General features: G+C 48.5%; 2 protein-coding genes across 2 annotated transcripts; one reads left to right on the top strand and one right to left on the bottom strand.

Annotated features, from left to right (window-relative positions):
• Positions 1–2,250: 2,250 nt before the first annotated feature.
• Positions 2,251–15,635, bottom strand: lhfpl4a (LHFPL tetraspan subfamily member 4a; the record flags this gene model as incomplete). The annotated part of the gene is made up of 4 exons (XM_084473774.1): positions 2,251–2,304; positions 2,627–2,643; positions 4,678–4,914; positions 15,230–15,635. The coding sequence occupies 4 exons, from the start codon at positions 15,633–15,635 to the stop codon at positions 2,251–2,253; spliced, it is 714 nt and encodes a 237-aa protein (XP_084329900.1).
• A 5,089-nt stretch (positions 15,636–20,724) lies between these two features.
• efhd2 (EF-hand domain family, member D2) lies at positions 20,725–23,832 on the top strand. The gene is made up of 4 exons (XM_084474805.1): positions 20,725–21,175; positions 22,703–22,850; positions 23,057–23,191; positions 23,614–23,832. Exons 1-4 carry the CDS (start codon positions 20,886–20,888, stop codon positions 23,743–23,745), a joined length of 705 nt encoding a protein of 234 aa, XP_084330931.1. The 5' UTR covers positions 20,725–20,885; the 3' UTR covers positions 23,746–23,832.
• Positions 23,833–23,923: the final 91 nt, after the last annotated feature.

Below are 23,923 nucleotides of genomic sequence, written 5' to 3' on the forward strand. Positions count from 1 at the left end.
ACTTCCAAGGACATGAGGGTCAGAAACATCAACAATACAGCCATCGTGTTTAAGGTAGAATTTCGATTATTGAAAACCCATTCCATTTATGAAAGCAATTACATTTCTTTAGAAATGACAAAGCTTTTCCACTTCCAGATCCTAGTAATTGGGGCTGACTCCAAGGTAGTTTTATTAAGGTTTTGGTTTAAAATAAAATCATCCCATTCAACTTGCAACTGAATGAGCAACAAAGGTACATATACAGAACTTCTATTTTACCCAATTTGTGGAATTATGAAATTCCATTAATTGGGATTTTAACATTAAAAAAATGTCAATTTTCAATCCCTCTCACATATGCTTATTTGTTTAATGTCCCTTTTGACACGACATTTTTCAGGCAACCTTGGAACCACAAAACACAAAATGGGAACTGCGCACACACACAAAGCACAGCTCTGCCGATAACGCCGATGCCAAGAAATCAGCGCTTAAACTCAAATTCCTCACGTCAAGTTTTTCTTTTGAGGAATTTTGTTAGCAAACTCGCTATATACATTTTTCTAGGTATGTTAGCAGAGAATCGCAGAGAATTGCACATGCCGGGTCGGTAAAGCCTTGGTGGGGGGGGGGGGGGTATTCCTTAAGAAGACTCTGAGACGGTGTCTTGTGTTTCATTTGGAGGCCGTGTTGCTGCTGCTGCTGCCATCAGCCTCTTTGACCCGCCCGGTCGGGGGGGAAAAGACTACAACCAAAAGAGATCGGAACCGAATCTGAGAGCATGCAAGCTCTTCTGTATACAAACAAAGGCCCTGTTTACACCAGGGAAATAATCTACATTGTACAACAGATTTTTTTTTTTAGCTAGATTATATCTAGATTCAAAAATCTCATCTGTTTACACGAAGGGCAAAACATGCTCCCAGCCGTCTCACCCTAGGGGCTGGTTGATATGATCCCTCTCATACAGGTATGAGGTTTGTAGCTCACCCCCCCCCGCGGGGGGGCTGCCCTGTCTCTGAGACGGGCCGTGGATAGACGCCGCCGCCGCCGCGCACCGGTCGCCGTGTTTCATAACAGAACGGCCAGGGCTAGGAAACGTAAAAATAAAAAGTAGGCACAGCATGGCGATGTTCCAAAGACGTTTGCATACGACACCCCCTTTGCTTTCTATTGGTTGATGACCGGTAACGTAACGTATAGGAGCTTAGCACGCGACTCGATAACGATTTTGCAAGTCGTCGTCGTCGTCGTTAGAAATGTGGCGTTAAGCTAACCCCCCCGCAGGCGGTTCTGAGAACGGTTTTCTACATGCGTCTTGTGCCACCGCTCTCACCTGTTGTTGACACGGAGACAACACCTCACTTTGCATCGCAATCGATTCTCAAACCGTGATTTGAAGAAAGCTTGTGTAAACGGGGCCAAAGTTAAGCAGAGCTCTTAAAAAACGGGTGTTGTTGGAGCCATAGAAACATGGTTCATCACCTGAAGGACTTATATTCCCCACGCAAATCAACTTTAGTTTTTTTTGTGTTTTTTTTTATCAGAAAGTTATTTGTTGAGAAAGTCTAATGTTTAAACTGTACATGGTTTATTTTTGAAAATATATGTTTATCCAATTTATTGTATTTAGTTTTTATAACAGAATGCTATACAATGTAAGGTGTTAGCCTTGGAGCCAAGAGAGACAGAGTCAAGTAGAAAAGTCTGGAGGAGTGAAAGTAAGAGCGGCAGAACAGAGCAGAGCGGGACGGGAAGGGAACAGGACAGAGGACACAGGAGAGAGGAGAGGAGAGGACAGAGGAGAGGAGAGGAGAGGACACAGGAGAGGAGAGGAGAGAGGAGAGGAGAGGACACAGGAGAGGAGAGGAGAGGAGAGGAGAGGAGAGAAGAGGAGAGGAGAGGAGAGGAGAGAGGAGAGGAGAGGACAGAGGAGAGGAGAGGACAGAGGAGAGGAGAGGAGAGGAGAGGAGAGGAGAGGACAGAGGAGAGGAGAGGAGAGGAGAGGAGAGGAGAGGAGAGGAGAGGAGAGGGGAGGACAGAGGAGAGGAGAGGACACAGGAGAGGACACAGGAGAGGAGAGGAGAGAGGAGAGGACAGAGGAGAGGAGAGGACAGAGGAGAGGACAGAGGAGAGGACAGAGGAGAGGAGAGGACAGAGGAGAGGACAGCAGGAGGACAGAGCACAGACACAGCAGAGAAAGAGCGAAAAGAAGCAACAACAAATAAAGTAACATGAAGAAAAGAAGAGAAAACTGAGAAGTGTCCCTCAGTGAAGGCGCTGGACTCCGTATCGTGGTTCTAGTCTGTCCCGAACCTCAATCTGAAAAACAAGCAAATTAACAAATTAATGTTTGGAACCAAACTAAAAAAAAATTGACTTTTCTACACGCATTGCTTCCCCTTTAAAGGGCAGCAGCTGCATTGCGATGTAACTGCTGCCCATAGCCGTTTTTTCATACACTACATGTATTTAAAGTAAGTGCACATAATATTTCTTTATCTTTAGATTTAATATATCAGCAGTTGAAGGTGGATGACAGAACTGCTTTTCATCAAACCCCTATTTTTTGATGGTTTGCAGAATAAACAATGTATTGCACACCAAAGCACACAGATTGAGAAAAAGCTCCAAGTTAACTTACCCTTGACACTGCAAAATCTGAAAATGAAATAAAAGGATATGTTTATTCAGCAAAAAAATCCACATCAGCATGTACTCATTTGTAATTGCTTCAAAACACCACAGAAATATCCCTAAGGCCTACTCCACTCCACTCTCTCTCTCTCTCTCTCTCTCTCTCTCTCTCTCTCTCTCTCTCTCTCTCTCTCTCTCTCTCTCTCTCTCTCTATTCCATTCCACACCTTCTGACACATGAGAACACGATTTCCCCTCATTTGATCAACACCTTCCTTCTACCTAATTCTGTTTTTATTCTTTGTTCAAATCTGAAAAAAGCTTGTGACATCGTTTAGAGATGTTCTGTTTGACCAAACAGGCGGGAATGGTTGTTCAAGAGATAGTATTCACCCACTGTCCAAACCACCTCTGGAGTGTGTCAATACATTCAATCTAGATTGGTTAGCAACAGGTTCTAGTCAGGCCAGGATCTCGAGGATTCACTTCTATTAATAAACACAACATGCATACACAACACAATTAAGTACCTGCTACTTAATTGTGTAGCATGTACTTAATTGTGTTGTGCATGCATGTTGTGTAGCATGTACTTAGTTGTGTAGCATCTGCAGTAGCTAGCCATCACTGCTGTGTACGGGGAATGGGGTCAGTCTGGTGATTGTCAGTACTTGCACTTGGTTCTATGAACGTCTTTACTGTACCGACGGCGATATATTGTTTCACTTCTTATGACAAATGTACTTATTGTAAGTCGCGTTGGATAAAAGCTTCCTGCTAAACGCCCGGAAAGTAAACGTAAACGTAAACACGCTGGGGTCTGGGGGCCTACTGGTGGGGAAGGGAAGTGGCCGTACTTCTGCTGGAAGGGTTCACACAACAGAAACCTGTGAGTCCGCGTATCAACCGGGCAACCCTCGTGAACGGGCCCCTGGTGAACGGCCCCTCGTGAACGGCCCCTGGTGAACGGCCCGGCGGCGAGTTCTGTCAGCGCGTCGATTGTAGTAGAGTCCCCATATTTCTCTCTCATGTAATCAGGGCCTAAGAGTCACTAAACTAAGTCTCTCTCTCCTCTTTATGCTTGTTATTGTTTTACACAAGCTGTGGGGTTCTACCACCGTATGATGCAACATGCTGAAAACTGTCGCTGAAAGATCGTGCAATTGATGTCAGCCAACCCCTCACGAGAACAGACACTCAAGAGCCAAGGCTCCCGAATCCCGTCTCTGAAGCTCGGTGGCAGGCAGCCCGCCACACAACGTCAACCTCATTATTCTGTTGAGTTGGGTTGTGTTTTTACACGTGTACGACGTAGCAGCAACGTATTACTATCCACCAGGACCCCGTTAAGGCTTAACTTAACTCTGTCTTAACTTGAGTCAACTCTCAAGTCTGGCCTCTTTAACATATCCTTGGGCAATCCACCCTAATGGTGGAGATATAAAACAGTTCCAGAACTGTCGAAGACCAAACCTATAACAAGTTCTCTCACAAAAAACATTCCCAGCCCACGCCAGACCCCGGTCCAGTGTTTCCCACACATAGGCCAATCTGTGGCGCTGCGCCACAGATTGAACAACGAGCGCCACAAATTGATTCCGCTTTTCTTATTTATTTTTACTTGAACGCGATTTTTAAATGTAACTCCGCCAGCCCCCCCCCCCCTCAGCAATCCCCCCGTCCGCCCGCAACCCAACTCCCCCCCCCCGTCAACAATTCCACCCGCGGTTATAACGTAAGCATTATAAGCAGCGGCGGTTTTAGGCACGGGCGAAAAACGAGACACACAAGAAAGAAAATGATCCGCGCATTTTCTATTATCGATAATACCGCCACCCCCCCCCCCCCCCCCCCGTCAACAACTCGGCCAGTCTGTAATCGCGTCTTCCCGCCCCCCCCCCCGTCAACAACTCCGCCAGCCCCCCCCCCCTACCTGGTACCTGGTACCTGGTCTGTGGGAAACACTGCAACAACTGTCGAACTGTCGAAGACCAAACCTATAACAAGTTCTCCCACAAAAAACATTCCCAGCCCAACGCCAGACCCCGGTCCCCTTACCCTTATTGTCGGTCTGCAGGTCGTCCAGGTAGAAGTCGGTCTGCCGGTTGCCCAGAACGAAGGCCAGGAAGGAGAGGAAGAGGGCGTTGAGGATGCCCATGATGGCCAGCATGTAGGCCCAGCGCACCGAGCAGTCCCCCAGGGAGTACTTCCCCGTCTGCTCGCCGCACATGTCCCGGATCACCTCCGCGTCCCAGCCGTCAGGGAAGATCATGCAGCCCAGCACCAAGCACACCCCTGGGGGGGCCAGAGGGGGGAGGAGGGGGGGGGTGGGGGGGAGAGAGAGAGGGAGAGAGGGAGGTGGAGAGGGAGAGAGAGAGAGGTGGAGAGGGAGAGGGAGAGGGAGAGGTGGAGAGGGAGAGGTGGAGAGGGAGAGAGAGAGGTGGAGAGGGAGAGGGAGAGGGAGAGGTGGAGAGAGAGGGAGAGGGAGAGAGGTGGAGAGGGAGGTGGAGAGGGAGAGGGAGAGAGAGGGAGGTGGAGAGAGGTGGAGAGGGAGAGAGGGAGAGGTGGAGAGGGAGGTGGAGAGAGAGAGAGAGAGAGAGAGGGAGGTGGAGAGGGAGAGAGGGGGAGAGGGGTGGAGAGAGAGAGAGGGGTGGAGAGAGAGAGAGGGGTGGAGAGGGAGAGGTGGAGAGGGAGAGAGAGAGAGGTGGAGAGGGAGGTGGAGAGAGAGAGAGAGAGAGGGAGGTGGAGAGGGAGAGAGGGGGAGAGGGGTGGAGAGAGAGAGGGGTGGAGAGAGAGAGAGGGGTGGAGAGAGAGAGAGGGGTGGAGAGAGAGCAGAACAAAGAGTGAGTGAGAGATGATGAGCGCGTTGGGGGAAGGGGGTTGCAGGCATTAGAGAAAGGAAGGAGGTTGAATATAAATAGATACAAATATGAATAGACGTGTGTGGTGTGTGTGTGTGTGTGTGTGGAGGAATGTTATTCTTGCAGGGTGATTGTAGGGGTCGTGTGATTATATGAATTTGGATATTCATATATTGTTGTGAATAATAACACCAGATCCTGCTGGCGAATACAAGTAAGTGCTGGTGTCCAACCACCACACCGAAGTAGCCCTCCTTGAAACCTGCTGTCCCCGTCATCCTCCAGACAGACCACCATCATCCCTGTGACAAATGAAAGACCTCATCCATCTGAACGATTACTGCCTGAACGATCTATCCTGAAGTCCTTGGTGTGACCCGAGCAAAGGGAGGGTCATGAGGGTCCGAAACACAACCTGCTGTCTGGTTATGAGCGTGTGTCTGTACTATTCCTGGATAGCACAGTGCCGAGGGACTGGCTCATAGGTGGAACCCCAGGTAGGGTGACCCCCCCCCCTCTGCACCGCCCGCCCGGCATAGGAGCCCCCCAGGGCAGCGTGATCAGCCCCCTAATGTACTTTTCAAGGTCCACCCGCGCCTTTGTGGAAATGTAGCAGAGAGCAGTTCGACCGCTCTCGGGTCTCGAACCTCCCACCTCTCGAACTACGACACTACCGGCATGGGAGTGGAACGCTCTGACCACTGAGCTAAAAGCCCAGGCTGCTAACTCAGCGGCTAGAAGCGTTCTTAAGGCTAGGGGGGTGTGAGGCTTTACAAACGTACTAACACCAGCTAGCCCAGGCTAGTTGGCATCCGTTACAAAAACACACAGCTCAAAAGTCAACGTCAGGTTTGCAGATGACTGACAGCTATCCCCTGATCTCATCACCTCATGTTATAGAGGAGTGGCCCAAGAGTAATCAGTAATAAACTGAAGAAACGCCGCGTTGCACTTTGTTTAGCTACGTACTATCGCCGCCTTCCTCCGCTGTATTTCCTGGTCGATATGTGTTCATGAACAGGACACAGCTCTCAACACTACAAATGTCACTGGCTGTGGTAGATATTATATATGTATTAAATACATGATGATATTGTGGATCCTAAAAAAACCTAGACGCATAAACAAAGGGATACAGGGACGCCATTAAGGCTCAGTCCTTAGTACGCAGGGACCCGGGTTCGATTCCTGCCCCGTGGTCTATTTGCTGCACGTCCTCCCCTCTCCCCCTCTCTCTCCCAGACCTTCCTGTCTACCTCACTCTACCATAAAGCATAAAATGCAAAAAATAAATCTTTAAATTAAATTTTAAAAAAGGCACGGGGGAGCCTATGTGGTTCGTGTTCCTTTAAGCCTCAAGCGGAGGCTGGGCCGCGCTCCACCTGCGCCGCTCAGCACACAGCTGCACGTCCACGCGTGAGACGGGGCGCAGACACACAGGACCATCACCAGGGAGCTCCGCTGCTCCCCGGCCAGCCCTGCTGCTCTCACCGCACCTGAACAAGTCCTCATAGATTAACCCGATGAGGGACAATAAGAGGAGTAGAGTTTTTTTTTTTTTTATGCAACTCAATAATTCAAATGACCTCGAATAGGGTGAACATAATGTACGTATGTGACTGAAAGAAATGCCCACGTGGACACATCCGTGGTGCATGTACACGGCTATGCACGTCTTGTATTTGCGTGTGTGTGCGTGTATGTGTGTGTGCGCGTGCGTGCGAGTGTGCACACACACACACACACACACGAGGAATGTGTGGGAAGAAGTTGAAGAAAAGACTTATGTAACAAGTCCAAATATATCTCAGACTACGCTATAAATAACAAGTGGAAAAAAAGCGTTTCAAAGTGAGTCGATGTGCGGCGCGTTCACGGCGTGTTTCGATTTACGCTCTATGAGGAAGCGTTGGAGACGATCTGGCCAGCCGTACAAAGCCGTACTAATAATACAGGGACGAGAGGGAACAGGTTCTGACGGTACAGCACGGCGGATATAGCTCTCTGTCTTCTGTCTGTGTTCCGTGTTCCTTCATCCTATTGTCTTTCTCTCCTTAAACCTTCAGCCGATCTGCTGTCTAAAAGTCTTTCCTTGTCCCTCTTTCGACAAGCGAGCCGAAAAATTCCGAAAAGGGGGCGACATATTGTGGTTGGAAAGCGACGACAGTGAGTGAGTGAGGAGGCGGCAGCAGACGCACACAGAAACGCCTCGGAGTTGGAAGAATGTTGGACGAACTGTCTCTCGTCGGCTCCCACACTATACGCTCTCATTGGGGGGGAAAATGACGACGCTTCAAATTATTACTTTAGAAACACAATCTCTCTCATTGGGGGAAAATGACGACGCTTCAAATTATTACTTTAGAAAACACAATCTCTCTCGTTATTGTTTGTGGTGATGATTGATGACGGACGCTCTGCTCGCTGGAAGCTGAACCATCACTTTTAGAACAGGCTTTATGAACCATGTGGTGCATGCGCCCCCGGTGGTGCGCCAGGGTACTGCAGGCGGTGGTGGCGTGGGATTTGATTCTTGAAATAGACACATTTACAATAAATATATGTATTTTTAAACATTTCAAAAAGAAAATCGATATATTTTAAATATCGTTCAATAGATATAGTATCATGGCTTATTTAAAAAAAACAGTGTCACCTTGTGCGTTCTGTCCATATGTTCTCCTTTGTAATGTTTACGATTTAATGTTTTGCATTAATCTGTGTTTCCTAATTAATTAACCACACTGAGGATAGGCCAATAGCAGCGGCAGCGGTGCTAAGGATAATAATGTACACTGCTTTCCACAAGCCACGGGCTTCTTGCAGTGATACTTGTGTTAAGGTGGGGGGGGGGCGCCAGCAAACATGTTTCAGCCGTTGCATGGATGCGTATGAATCTCTTTTGTACCGTTTGGATGTGAGGTGGTCCGTTAAAGGTCTTGAGGACAATTTAGTGGAACAACTCAAGTCACGGGTTGGGGAACCCTGATTCAGAGAACTGTGGCTGTAGGGTGCAGCTGGATGTTGAACGCATACACACACACACACGCACACACACACACACACACACACATACATACACACACATAAACATACACATACACATACACACGCACGCACGCACGCACGCACACACACACACACACACACACACACACACACACATACATACACACACACACACATACACACATACACACACACACATAAACATACACATACACATACGCACACACACACACACACACACATACATACACACACATAAACATACACACACATAAACATACACACACACACATACACACACACACATACACACACATAAACATACACATACACACACATAAACATACACATACACACACACACACACACACACACACTTACACCTATCCATGTTCCTCATGGCCGAATGCCCTTCCACAGATTTACACGAGCGAGGGTTTGGGACGGCCGCTGTGAACAAGAGCACTCCTACATGAGGGGAACATGACGATGATGTTTTATGGAGTGAGGAACGATGTTTCCTTCTGTTGGGCTCTCTCGCCGCTCGCTCGCTCGCTCGCTCGCCCGCCCCGCTCGCTCCACCCATGCTGAGTGACAATGCTGAGATGGGTCAAAGGAATGTATTATTCAGTCGTAAGAGGCTATTTTCAGAAACACCCCGGTGACTTAGGAATTATTCATTAAGTGGCTGATAATTAAAACATGTACGTTCGGTGGGGAAAGGCCAGAAATCTCAGAGTGAAGCAAAACGCAAACAGAGCGCAAGACACAGAGAGAGAGAGAGAGAGTGGGAGAGAGAGAGAGTGGGAGAAAGAGAGAGAGGGAGAGCAAGAGAGGGAGGGAGAGCAAGAGAGAGAGGGAGAGGGGGAGAGAGGGAGAGCAAGAGAGGGAGGGAGAAAGAGAGAGAGGGAGAGAACGAGAGCAAGAGACAGAGAGAGAGAGAGAGAGAGAGAGTGGGAGAAAGAGAGAGAGGGAGAGAGACAGAGAGAGAGAGATAGAGAGTGGGAGAAAGAGAGAGAGGGAGAGCAAGAGACAGAGAGAGAGAGAGAGAGAGAGAGAGAGAGAGAGAGAGAGACGGGGGGGGGGGTCTCCCATGGGGATACCCCTGCCATTCTCTCCTCCTTTCTTCCATTTCCTCTCGTACCTTTCCTGTTGTTCTATATTTAACTCCACTACTGCAGCCCGTGTTCACCTCCTCGGGGCATCGCTGGAATCACACGCGTGTGAAGACATGTGTCCACAAATGCACTAGCACAGACACACACACACCTGTATGTTTACACACATGCACTAGCACAGACACACACACACACCTGTATGTTTACACACATGCACCAGCACAGACAAACACCTGTCTAATGTGTCTCCACACATGCACCAGCACAGACAAACACCTGTCCAATGTGTCTCCACACATGCACTAGCACAGACACACAATATCTGATAAGTAAGTATTGCGACCATCGCACAAAAATAAACTCCCACCAAGCACAACTCTTCTTAAACTGCATCTCATTATCTTTTATCCGAGTGCACGGGTTTTCTTTCTCGTTAACCTAAAGTAAATGCTACGCAGTCGATCGGGGGCGAAGCGAGATTGATTGCAGTGCGGTGGACTTTGGAGATTTCATTTATTTCTCCGGTTGTGTTCATCCGTATCGGCGCTGTATCAACGCTACGGTGTCACCGGCACAAACAACCCTGCGAGGAGAATGCGACGGTGGTCCGGAGCAGTGGAGCATGGCACTTCTATTCTATTCTGGATGATCGGGTTTTGATCCGCAGAGCCGTTACACCGTTTGCGGTGGTCGTAGTGGCTCCGCCCGAGCTGATCAGCAATATGAGCTAGAGCGTGAGTATACTGCTGACTGCTGGGGGCACAGACACGTTACTCATTACCCTCCGGACAGGAGACTCTGATGATCACCACACACAGCCAAGTCCAAAAGGCTCACTGGTGGTCACGCTGTTTGGAGTGTGTGTTTTGGAGTGTGTGTTTTTGGAGTGTGTGTTTTGGAGTGTGTGTTTTTGGAGTGTGTGTTTGGAGTGTGTGTTTGGAGTGTGTTTTTGGAGTGTGTGTGTTTTGGAGTGTGTGTTTTGGAGTGTGTGTTTGGAGTGTGTGTTTGGAGTGTGTGTTTGGAGTGTGTGTTTTGGAGTGTGTGTTTGGAGTGTGTGTTTGGAGTGTGTGTTTGGAGTGTGTGTTTTGGAGTGTGTGTTTTTGGAGTGTGTGTTTTTGGAGTGTGTGTTTTGGGAGTGTGTGTTTGGAGTGTGTGTTTGGAGTGTGTGTGTTTGGAGTGTGTGTTTTGGAGTGTGTGTGTTTTGGAGTGTGTGTTTTGGAGTGTGTGTTTTTGGAGTGTGTGTTTTGGAGTGTATGTTTTGGAGTGTGTGTTTGGAGTGTGTGTTTGGAGTGTGTGTTTGGAGTGTGTGTGTTTGGAGTGTGTGTTTTGGAGTGTGTGTTTTTGGAGTGTGTGTTTGGAGTGTGTGTTTGGAGTGTGTGTTTTGGAGTGTGTGTTTTGGGAGTGTGTGTTTTGGGAGTGTGTGTTTGGAGTGTGTGTTGTGGGAGTGTGTGTTTTGGAGTGTGTGTTTGGAGTGTGTGTTTGGAGTGTGTGTTTTGGAGTGTGTGTTTGGAGTGTGTGTTTTGGAGTGTGTGTTTTGGGAGTGTGTGTTTTGGGAGTGTGTGTTTGGAGTGCGTGTTTGGAGTGTGTGTTTGGAGTGTGTGTTTTGGAGTGTGTGTTTGGAGTGTGTGTTTTGGAGTGTGTTTTGGAGTGTGTTTTGGAGTGTGTGTTTTGGAGTGTGTGTTTGGAGTGTGTGTTTGGAGTGTGTGTTTGGAGTGTGTGTTTGGAGTGTGTGTTTTGGAGTGTGTGTTTTGGAGTGTGTGTTTTGGAGTGTGTGTTTTTGGAGTGTGTGTTTGGAGTTTTACTTCCTTCCTTAAATGTACAATCTGGGGCACCTTTCAGCGTGAAACGTGAACTGGTTTTGTTTCGTTTGTTTCCCTCCACCTATCAGCGGCGTCAGCCAACGGCGTGAAGACACCTGACTGGTTGATACGTGACGTGGGCGTGCAGACGCTGACGTTTAGGGGAGAAGCGTGCCATGGCATGTGGCCTGGCCGACGACGAGGACGGATATACACCTCAAATAAAACCTGCAACATCACAGACGGGTTCATCCATCACAGCCAACAGCTCAGAGTCAGCTCGTAAACTCACTCTTGGCTCAGGATCAGCCTCCTCAGTATACAGTATACAGTAGACAGTATACAGTAGTCAGTAGACAGTATACAGTAGACAGTATACAGTATACAGTAGACAGTATACAGTAGTCAGTATACAGTAGACAGTATACAGTATGTATGCATGTCAATAACTGCACTCCTGACCATCCCTGGAAGGAGAGGGACCCCCCCAACTCTGAAGGAGAGGGACCCCCCCACTCTGAAGGAGAGCCCCCCCACTCTGAAGGAGGGACCCCCCCCCCCACTCTGAAGGAGGGACCCCCCCACTCTGAAGGAGAGGGACCCCCCCCCCCCACTCTGAAGGAGAGCCCCCCCACTCTGAAGGAGGGACCCCCCCACTCTGAAGGAGGACCCCCCCCCCCACTCTGAAGGAGGGGGACCCCCCCACTCTGAAGGAGGACCCCCCCCCCCCCCCCACTCTGAAGGAGGGGGACCCCCTCTCTGCGTTCCTCCTTATGATTTCTTCCTTGCTAATTAAGAGGAGTTTTTTCTTGCCCTCTTGGGGGGGGCTATAGGGTCAGGGGGGGAGGGGGGGGGGGGGTCATAAATATACGCCCTTGGAGACTGTACCTGTGATTAAGGGCTACACAGATAAAATGTAATTGAATTGAATCGAAATGTAGGGGCGTGTTCCAATTCCTCGCTCCAACCCCCCCCCCCCACACACACACACAAACACACACACACACACACACACACACACACACACACGCTGTTTTGTGTGGTTTGCACTTCCTCAGAGCTGCACCGTCGCCGTTACGTACCGTTATGTGTACCGTGTACAGGTGAGCCACAGAGGGGGGGCCCCCGCTGGCTCCACCCCCGCCAGAACGCCTTGAAGGAGTAGAGGGGGGCAACCCGATACACTGAGACGATGTGAGACACACAACACAGTGTGTCTCTTAAAGCACTTCCTTGATAACCCTTAATAACAGCGTCTGAAATAAACGACTGTATTTCTGTCCCCTTTAAGTGCCGGCTGGTGTTCGTAAAAACGCCCGGCAGGCGTTTCGTCGCGGCGCCGCTTCTTATGTACACCAGGTTGCTTTCAAAGCTCAATGGTTTAAACGCCAGATGGGGAGGAAAGTGAGATGAATTATTCCCATGGTGGCTTTCCATACATGCATCCCGTCCTGTAAAGGCCTTGACCTTGCACGCGGTGTGTGTGTGTGTGTGTGTGTGTGTGTGTGTGCGCGACCAGACCGTCAATAAAAGCTTTGCAGGCTCCTTAGAACTCGTTTGTTAGCGTGCATGGCTAACGGCGGCTCTCGTCGTCGGCGGCGGAGTGCGTGCCTGCGTGAGTGAGTGAGTGAGTGAGTGAGTGAGTGAGTGAGTGGACGGAAGGCAGCGCGTGAACGCGGCTCTATTCAGCGTATTGTAACGCCGGGGCTGAAGCCATTCATTCACGTGCATGTAGAGCCACATCGTCAAGTAGGTCCAGGCACACACATTCTCAAACCTCTTTCAACCGTCGCCTGACCTCCTTGTTCACGTACTATTACGTCTTTCTTTCTTTCTTTACGTGTGCGAGCGAGAGAGGCTGGGGGGGAGAAAGAGGGAAGAGGAAGAAAAGGAGGGAAAGGAGGAGAGTGGGAGAGACGCTGAGCGTGGGGGGAAGGGGTGGATACAGTGGGGGGGAGAGAGGAGTCTCTCTCTCCCACGTTCTGTGGCAGTGGAGTCGAAGAGGAAGGAGAGGGGGCATATATAGGCAAGGATTTAGATTGTGCGTGCGTGTGGCGTGTGTGTGTGTGTGTGTGTCTGTGTGTGTGTCTGTGTGCGTGCGTGTGTGTCTGTGTGTTGTGTTCCTCCCAGGACCGTCTCCCTCCTGTGTGATGGCCTGTGTCGTGCTTTAGTTCTGTTAAATATTGCAGACGACAGGTCAGATGTGAGGAACAAAAATACTAGCCTAGTATTTCTGATTCCTGGGGGGGGGCTCTGCGCTCTAATGGGTTTAAACTAGGCTGCCAGCCACTGGGAGGGGCTTTTGTAGCCACTCTGATTTTGAATAGGATTTTATCCTCTGCTTCACCGTAAGTCACTTTGGATAACAGTGTCGGATAAAAGACTAATAAGGAGGGAGGGGAGGAGAAGTGGAGAGGAGAGGAGAAGAGGAACAGAGGAAAGGGACGGCTAGGGAGGAACGGGGTGGGGACAGGAGGTGACGGCAGGAGGTGTCGTCTACGTATAATGCTGATTGTTTTTCTCAGGACTAGGGGGGGTGAAGGTTTTCTCAATACTGCGTGTTGTGAGAACCACAAACAAACAAAACAACCCTTTCATCCCAGCCTTAAAAATAAATGCTTGCCGTCTTTAAAAATAATCCTCCTCTGAACTCGTGCCTAAAAAAGATGAAGAAGATGACGCCGAATCATTCATTCCATTCATATCTGGACACTTAAATATCCAATACAAGCCGATTCTCAGGTCGAACCACTTGATATTGTTCTGCTTTGTATCTGTCTCTAGGCCAGCCACCCAGTGTAGATTAACCCAGTATTGTCTTTCCTATGGAGGTCTATCGTTCAGGCCAACAGCTATGCTCTAGTAGCTACTACTGCTACAGCTTCACCTACAGATACTGCTGGTGAATCCCACAAAAGACATCAACACCCAACACACATACACACACACACACACACACACACACCAGACACACACATACACACACACACACAGACACACACTACACACACACACACACACACACACACCACACACACACACACACACACACACACACACACACACACACACACACACACTACACACACACACACACACACACTACACACACTACACACACACACACACACACACACACACACACACACACACACACACACACACACACACACACACACACACACACACACACACTACACACACACACACACACATCAATTTTGACATTCGGCATGTCTCATCATGTCTCATGTGCCCATACTAATCCTCATCTCATCAGGACAATCCCCACACATGAAGAAACATCCCATGTTCGACAGTAATCCAATCTGAATGAGATCATCTCTCCAAGTAATAGAAGCTGGTGGTTTAGGCCTTCTGGAACATATCTCTGGAACATATCTCTGGAACATATCTCTGGAACATATCTCAGTGTGTGTATAATTGGGTTCAAAGTTGACCAGTAGTGGACTACAATTTGGACAAATGACAACCAAACGTTGTCCATACAACCAAATCCATTGTGAGGGGTAGTGGCCCTGATGGCTACCATCCACCTGCATGCGGAAATGACTGCTGCATTGCTTGTCTTGGTTTTATAGAATACCATTAAACCTGTATACGTTAACGGATACCTATAGGCCAGAATGGTACAGAATGCAACCCATAAAAATATAACCAATAGCCCCCATTGAAATGCACCCCTATAGCTATAGGCCAATACAGGTGAGGGTGACAACGCTTTGGTAGAATCGGCTATGGAGGTGTACAACGCAGGCCCCGTGTGAGTGCCAGAGGCCGCGCGGGGCTGTCCGTCACCTACCACACAGGAGCTGCATCCAGGCGCAGGTCTTGTACACCGTGGATGTGTTGCAGAAGAAGAAGAGCATCATGCAGGCGATGCAGCTGAGCGTCAGCACCATGGACAGCAGGACGAACACCGACGCCGCCTTGAACGCCCCGGACGGAATCGAGCCGAAGTCGGAGAAGCTCCCCACGCATGTGAGCTCCCGGTTGGGCGAGCCGGTGCCGACACAGTGGTGGAACAGGCCGAAGTAGCCCGCCTGCGGCGTGTTGACGCTGTCGCCGATCCAGTATGGCTGGATGAAGACCACCACGTTGACGATGGCGAAGCATATGGTGAATATCGCCCACAGCACCCCGATGGCGCGGGAGTTGCGCATGTAGTTGTCATGGTAAATCTTGGAGGCTTCTTGCGAAGGCAACATGTTTTTTTTTTTCGTTTTTTTCTCCCCTTTCTTTCTTTCTCTCTCTCTCTCTTCCCCCACTGAAAGGGTCGCTCTCTCCCTCTCTCAATGGCTGAATGCTGTGCGCTGGTTTGGAGATGTGTGGTGGCCCTGCTGTGGCTTAACGAGCCCTCCTATCCAACATTTGTTAATTACCAATTGAGAATCCCCTGTTCTTTCCAACGTTATTGTCACGCCGCGGGCCTCGCTGTCGTTCATAGGGTCCAACATACACTAACTAAACCATATTGGGACCATTTTTTTTTTTTTTACAACACTGAGGGGAAATGCATCAATCAAATGAAATGCTACCGCACGTCAATAAAAAAAAAAAAACATACAGCATCAACGATGAATAATTGACAACGACCAGGGGTTTAATATTGCTGTCTTAAGGCTTCCTTTCCTCTGGGTTACACCAGAAATGAAGCGATGAATCCATTGAAGAGGATATTCTATGTTTCACAGTCGACGGGGTGGGGATGAGGGGGGGGGGGGGGTGTTACAGCCGCGTTGCAAACTCATCCATCAGTGCAGTGCGTTCCTCATCATGCCCGTGATCACCGTACCGGAGGAGAGATGCGCCTTGTTGCCTAGCTGCCAGCGGTGGACCCCGATTTTCCATCCGAGGCATTCGCAGGGGTGCTCGCCTCCACCGCGTCGGCAAATGGGGAAGGTCAAGGCAGATTTCAATCGAATCAAATCCAAAAATACAACGCGCCGAGTCAACGACAAGCCTCTGTCAATTTCCAACAGTCCTTTGCTGTAAATCCGATATCCTCTGCCGTCCCGACTCCATTATCATCCTGTTTTTGTCGTAGCCTACAGTCTCTCTCTCCGTCTCTCTCTCTCTCTCTCTCTCTCTCTCTCTCTCTCTCTCTCTCTCTCTCTCTCTCTCTCTCTCTCTCTCTCTCTCTCTTTGTCCTCCCCCGCTTCGCCCCGCGGATCCCTCGCGCAGACAGCGCGACCGCAGAAGATGCTGATGCTGTACTGATGACAGAAGCGCTGTGCGTTAACGTTCACAGCTGCCCGGGAAATGTACACCAGCGAGTCTCCGCCTCCTTCTTTCCATAAAAAAGTTGGGTTATGTATCTTATGAAGTATGCTAATTATATAGTCGCTACAGTTAGACCTACGTGAATAATAGCCATGAAAAAACTACTCGTCCAATTAGGATATGTTACATGCAATAAATATCACTATAACGTTATAAAGTTAAAGGTGCTGTAAGATTTAAGAACAATACTTTTACTTTCATTAATTAGAGATTGCCCAGTCAACCGTGAGGGAGAAAGTGAAATGCGACGAGAAAATAGCTGTTTCAAATTGACCCTGCATCGATATGAGCCAATTTCAATCTGAGACGCTCCCGGGTCATCTGTGACCAATCAGGGCATCTCTTCCCTGATTGGTTCAGAGGATTCACCTGCCTTTCCATCACGGATTCAACACTTCTGGATCGAGGAAACATCACGGAGGGAGCAGAGGAGAGGGCAGGCTTTTTTGTGTTGTTTTTCTCTCTGCCACTTTCTGCATGTTCTCTTTAAAAGAACCCTCTTGAATATTACCTACAGCACCTTAAAATATGAATTCGCATTAATATAGTAGGTTTCATTTTACAAAGACAGAAAGAAGGCTGTGGAAAGCTCTATAAAAGAACCAGGAGTCGTGGCTCATCAATCCGACAGCCAAGAGTTTACGATCATTGAGGTTTAAGTGAATCCCGTTTCAGCTCGAATCGAACACTATGTGATTAAAAAAGAAAATGCTTTGGGCTGAGAGTTATTGGCAGCAGGGGGGGGGGGGATGTGTCTCCCCACGGTTATGGCTCACGGCCACTCTGTGATGTTTTTTGTAGCTAGTACGCATCGTTGATAATGAGGGATGTTGAAATGCACCACACGCCAAACGTTTACGTCATAGTGTCCGAGAACCTCAACCCTTTGGACGCAGACAACGACATCAACCGCTCCCCAGAGATCAGCCCATCAGGGGCTTTAAGAATAACCTTCTTGGCTTGTTGTGATGTGGACATACACAGGGCTTCACACTGCCTCCTCCGATTGACGGTATTGTTTAAGTAACAGTGACAAATTGGCAAATGTTCCCTATAGCGTGAGTGTCCCCGATGCGGGACGGTCAATCAGGGTTGACTGCCCCTCTGCACCCCCTGCTCCAAAACGTTGGTCCACCGTTACACAAAGCAACCGTTACACAAAGCAGCGTTACACAAAGCAGCGTTACACAAAGCACCGTTACACAAAGCGCCGTTACACAAAGCACCGTTACACAAAGCACCGTTACACAAAGCGCCGTTACACAAAGCGCCGTTACACAAAGCACCGTTACACAAAGCAGCGTTACACAAAGCAGCGTTACACAAAGCAGCGTTACACAAAGCAGCGTTACACAAAGCGCCGTTACACAAAGCGTCGTTACACAAAGCGTCGTTACACAAAGCGTCGTTACACAAAGCGCCGTTACACAAAGCAGCGTTACACAAAGCGCTGTTACACAAAGCACCGTTACACAAAGCAGCGTTACACAAAGCGCCGTTACACAAAGCAGCGTTACACAAAGCAGCGTTACACAAAGCGCCGTTACACAAAGCGCCGTTACACAAAGCGCCGTTACACAAAGCACCGTTACACAAAGCAGCGTTACACAAAGCGCCGTTACACAAAGCACCGTTACACAAAGCAGCGTTACACAAAGCGCCGTTACACAAAGCATTGTTACACAAAGCACCGTTACACAAAGCAGCGTTACACAAAGCACTCTACACACGGCGCTTGCCCAGTCCCCAAGGGGCCAGGTGGGGGCCTAAAGGGGGCCCATACTCAATTACTGGCCACCCTACTGATAATATGCTAAGTAATACGATAAGTATGCATCACATAGTGGTAGTCGGAGTATACAAAATGTGTCTTGCTGAAATACTTTGGGAGTCTCCACTGCGGATCTCTAAACCCTAGAGTCTCTGGGTCAGCTGAGAGATTACCACGTCAAGGCAGGCGTTGACCAGATTAACAGATCGGAAATGGCCGACCGTTAAGTCAGGTCAGTTAAGCATTCATCTTGTCTCAGTTCTTCAACGACAGAGTTCTGTCCACTCTAGCTGTGCGTCTGTGTGAGGTGGACTACCAGCTCGGCTGGCTGGCTGGCTGGTGTAAGTGGAAGGTTTTTTTGGGAGTGTCCTTAGTGAGATTCTTGTAAGCAAAGAGAGAGGAGGAATGAGCCGGGCAGCGGTGTTTATTTGTAGTGTTATTTTAAATCACCCGGCTAACCTCTGGGCTGGTCAATGGGCTCATGCTTACTGCTGCACTCTCTTAGCACGGCTAAACACTTCACTTATAGCTCTTGTTCTCGTCTTATTCTGTGTCTTTTTAAAGTAATTATGTATTAAAAGTTTTGTTCTGAAGTAGTTATTTTTCTTTTTGTTCACCATTTTTCCTCTTTTTTTTTTTCCAGGATTAAGTCAATTTTTTTCAGTTGTGCAAACGTTCACGTATGCTCTTATCTAACAAGCAGCACACTTTTACAATCAAATTGTATTTTATTCTTAAACAAAAATGTTTTTTACTGAACTGGTCGAATGTATATGTTTGTTAAATCATTGCTATTAGCCTATATGTGTATCTGAATTTAAATTAGTTAATGAAAGAACCACGGTGCTGCAGATGGTGTGCATGTAGGTTACTTTATATTCTAATGAGAATTCAAATGCATGTCATTTTATGTAGATTAATAAATAACACACAGAGGACTTAATTATTGCCGCAAGCGTCCGCCTCCAGCGATAGAGCCCGGCCTCGCGTTGGGGTCTGTGGGGAAAGCCGGATCCGGGGCCCCGACGCAACTGCATTGTCTGCGTCTATTGTGTAGCCTATACGCCACTGCTGGGGAAAATGTTTCGGGTTTCAAGTGAATGTTGAATACTTCCAGGGCCTTGACGAGCAGTGATGATTCTTCTCTATATTATGCACGGAGGTCTTTTTGTGTTCAGCAGCAGCAGCAGGAGCGCTTCTAGTGCCGTGGGGCAGGGTGTGTGAGCGGCGGTCATTTTCATTTTTTTTACTTCTGCACAGAGCAAGCACGCCCCCTGCAGTACAAGTGAAGTAAACACACGATTTTACTCCGCACCGGAGTATATTATCAAAAATATTTATCAGGTACCGGGTGAAATAAAATGCATGAGATTTTTTGCTTTTTATATCAGCATCTACTACAGATATAAATAGATTTAAAAGAGGGAATGTTAATATAGGTTAACATAGGTTATAGATTAGGTTAGCCACGTGTTGCATTTCATCCCGTTTTCACGAACTATTCAGGTTACTAAACATTCCTTCGCCATCCAAGTCCAAATAATAACCTCGCGTCCCGACTCCCCAGGCAGGCTGCGTCTCGGGTCCTGACACTGCAGCGGTCCTGTGACCGCCGCGGTCCTGAGACTGCAGCCTCCGGCCCTGCTCCATTCAACGCGCTCCGTCGTGAGCACGACAACACGTGTGCCTTTAAAAGGCGTGGTGGTGCTTCTGGTACGTAGCTGAGCCAAGAGGAAAAGTGGTGGATTTCATGATTCGTTTGAATGAATCAGTTCGCGTCGGTCAGTTCGCCAAGAAGAGTCGTTCGTTCGTTCGTTCGTTCGTTCGCATTACCGGTAGCGGTGAATCATGGTTCTCAGTCACTGAGTCGGTCAGACTCAGCTCCTCCCTCGTTCTTCTCATTCTCAAACGAATCACGATCGTGTAATGGTGCAAACGGTCATCAATCAACACAACATTAACTAAGTTCCTTTTAGCTGAGGAGCGCTTCATGTTCGGAATCGGGATGTTGTTCCCCGGCTGGCTCTTGTGACTTCTCAGTCCTCGAGTCTTCACCGCTAAACACAGTCAGTGAACGAACGAGACGAACGACGACGAACGAGTCGAACGAGAGCGGCGAATCGGATCGGTTCGTTCACTTTAAAGAGTCGTTCGTTCGAACTGATTCGTTCGCGAACGATCCGCCCACCAGACTAGAGGAAACGCAACCTGCCGCCTGAATGTAGTTCCTCCACGCTGGCAACTGGCCCGTGTGTCTCTTATCACAGTCAACCCCCCATACTCCCATCGTTCCGGGAGGAGTCACCCAGCGGCAGGTTGCTCACAGACTGTATGAGTCGGGCCCAAGACGTGCTTGCTTGCTTTTTTTTTTTGGAAGTAAGCGTTCGCGTTACACTATTTGAAAATGGCCACAGACGAGTTGTCGTCAAAGTTGAACCGCAGACTCCAAATCGAGGAGGGAGTTGAAGAAGCGGTGGCCGTGGACGGGATGATCCAGCAGAACGAGGAGCCGCTGGAGAAGTGCTCCACGGGGAGCGCCGACTCGGAACTGGGCGCTAAACTGCTGCGGCGCGGCGAGCTGAACGAGGGGGTCGGTGAGCACGTCCAGCCCAGCATGAAGGTCTTAAACCCCTACACGGAGTTCAAGGAGTTCTCGAGGAAGCAAATCAAAGACATGGAGAAGATGTTTAAACAGTGAGTCCCAACATGACAACATGCCTTTTCTCGATTGACCCTTGTTTACTGTGTGGTGTTAATGTTTTTTTTTTCCCCCAATTCAATCTTGAAACAAGTAGCCAGCAATGGGCGTATGTCAGCGGATCAGACTGGACGCCCTGTGGCTCAGCCGTGGTAAAGCTCACCGTTCTTATTTACCTGGCTAAATAAACCAATCACCACTTGTGGTGTGATAATGACGCGACATGTCAAACACACAGCACTTTTAAGGGTGTGACATTTCTATCGATTGGTATTTCTTGGTTTTAGACTGGTCGATATGGGTGTTTCTGGTGTTTTAAACATGTAGTATATTAAGTTGAAGAGGCCATTGCTCCTGCAAGTGGGGAAGTGTACTATCTGCCCAAATATGGATGTCCATGCGTCCTTCACGACGCAGTGATTGAGGAAGCTGGCTAATGTTGCATTTCCTCAAAAGCGCTCAGCTTTATAGTTTATATTTTCGTTGGCCGTGTAAGGAAAATATAACCATAACGTTCACCCTATCGGTGGTTTTCACCATAATACATTTGCCTCTAGATATCCCACAATAATTGCTTCTGAAACCTTTTATTTAGGCCTAGAAATCTGTCTCACGTATTTAGCAGCTGGAGTTGGTCTTAGGGACAAGCAAAGACAAGCCAGGAATCTTATGAATCAGGCCATGGTTCCTCACAGAAAAAAAAACGTACATGCGTTTTCCTCAAAAGTTAACATGGTAGAAGAAGACGATTTCTTTTTGACTGCTACTCTATTATACTGCAGACGGAAGGTGCTTCGTGTTTCTACTATGGTGCAATAAAATTGACAAGTAAAGTCATGTCATTTTAGTTGTATAGCTCTTAATCACCAGGTACCGTCACAAAGGGCGGAAACTGCAGGTGATTTACAGGCCATATAGCGAGGACACCGCCTAATCCGAATGCCCCAAAGCGAAAGAAAAATACAACCTTATTTAACAAAGAAGAAAAAGACTTGAAGGAACACAGCTCGGGGGATATCTCCTTCCAGGGATTGTTCAGAGGGCAATGGTTGCCATGATTGACATACAACGTTTACAAGCAAACATTACAATGTTAATGTGGTTGTCTGGGTTGTCAGACAGGTAGACAGGTGTCAAGCATAGCAAGGTGTTCAGTCAGAAGTTACACGGGTTAAACACTTTGTACGTGTCTGTACTTTGTCATTGGCCAACCAACTATGTTATTGATTCTGACGTCTCTAGCTGCTTACTGGGACGGCTTCAATCTTACACGATGGTTGAGAGCAAGAGCTCTCATTGGTCAGAAAACTTTAGCGGTATAAACCAGCCCTGTAAACTCAAAACGGATATTCTCAGATCGTTCACTCACTAAAAGCTGAGGGAAGGTTAAGCCATTTCTCATGAACTACTTGAACAACAGGTCTTCAAGCTTACCTGCAGCGGCTTTTAAAAAATATATATAATAATCAATAAATGTAGGATACAAATAGGGACACGTCTCATGTTTGGTTTCCTGTCTTTAGGTTCGACGCAGGAAAAGACAACTTCATTGACCTGATGGAGCTTAAACTGATGATGGAGAAGCTGGAGGCGCCGCAGACCCACCTGGGCCTGAAGAACATGATCAAGGAGGTGGACGAAGACCTGGACAACAAGCTGAGCTTCAGAGAGGTGAGGGCAGAGCGTGAAGGACCCAGCTCTTCACTGAGCCCCAAACTCCCACCGGACGGAGCTTCTTCGTAAAAAAGCCAACGTGGATACGACTTGAGAGGCGGTAAAAGGGGGAGAGCAGCCGTCCCCGCGACCTGTTTGAACTCGCGTGGCGTCGTGTTTTTTTTACGGCTTTATGTCTCTACTGACTTCCTGTTCTTCTGCAGTTCCTCCTCATCTTCAGGAAAGCAGCAGCTGGTGAGCTTGCGGAGGACAGCGGTCTCTGCGTCCTGGCCCGGCTGTCGGAGATCGACGTCTCGACCGAGGGGGTGAAGGGGGCGAAGACCTTCTTTGAAGCTAAAGTAAGGAGCGCTCGCTCGCTCACTCACCTTCAGCCCACGGGGCAGCGCGGCTGATCGCTGAGTTGCAGACTAAGGCTAAATGGCCGTTGGGAGTTCCTGCACAAAACTAACATGAGCAGAACACAACCACACAACATCTGAACTTTTTTGTTGTTGTTGTTGTTTTTTTGTCACAATTTTCAAAAATATCAACTGTATTTTCTGTCTGGGGTTAATAAAGTGCATCTTATTCATGCTTATCAGTTAGTTAGTGCTCTCTGTGCGCTGTACATGAAAATGGACAAAATGAATAGACGGTGATTTATTTTATTTCTAAAGCCTGAGTGGGACATCCGGTCAGGGCCCGACAGTACGGCCCACTGAACTAAACTAACGCAGGAGAAGAGCGTGGCTAAGCGTGTGCTCTGCTCTGCTACCAACAGGTGCAAGCCATCAACCAGTCCAATCGCTTTGAGGCCGAGATCCGCGAGGAGCAGGAGTCCAAAAAGAAGGAGCTGGAGGAGAAGAAGACCAAACAAGCTGCGTTCAGGGAGCTCCAGTCAGCCTTCAAGTAAAGTCGAAACACCTGTATGCTGTGATCTCCTGCGCCCTAACCCTAGCCCTAACCCTAGCCCTAGCCCTATGCTGTGATCTCCTGCGCCCTAACCCTAGCCCTAGCCCTAACCCTAGCCCTAGCCCTATGCTGTGATCTCCTGCGCCCTAGCCCTAACCCTAGCCCTAGCCCTAGCCCTA

This window comes from Micromesistius poutassou (genome assembly GCF_964030765.1).
Source record: "Micromesistius poutassou genome assembly, chromosome: 10".
NCBI lineage: Eukaryota > Metazoa > Chordata > Actinopteri > Gadiformes > Gadidae > Micromesistius > Micromesistius poutassou.

What these genes read in the sequence shown, in the direction of transcription:
- efhd2 (XM_084474805.1), top strand. Translation starts at nt 20,886, where the DNA reads ATGGCCACAGACGAGTTGTCGTCAAAGTTGAACCGCAGACTCCAAATC. An exon ending in ACAAGCTGAGCTTCAGAGAG is followed by an intron (nt 22,851 to 23,056) that starts GTGAGGGCAGAG and finishes GTTCTTCTGCAG; the next exon opens with TTCCTCCTCATCTTCAGGAA. An exon ending in AGACCTTCTTTGAAGCTAAA is followed by an intron (nt 23,192 to 23,613) that starts GTAAGGAGCGCT and finishes TGCTACCAACAG; the next exon opens with GTGCAAGCCATCAACCAGTC.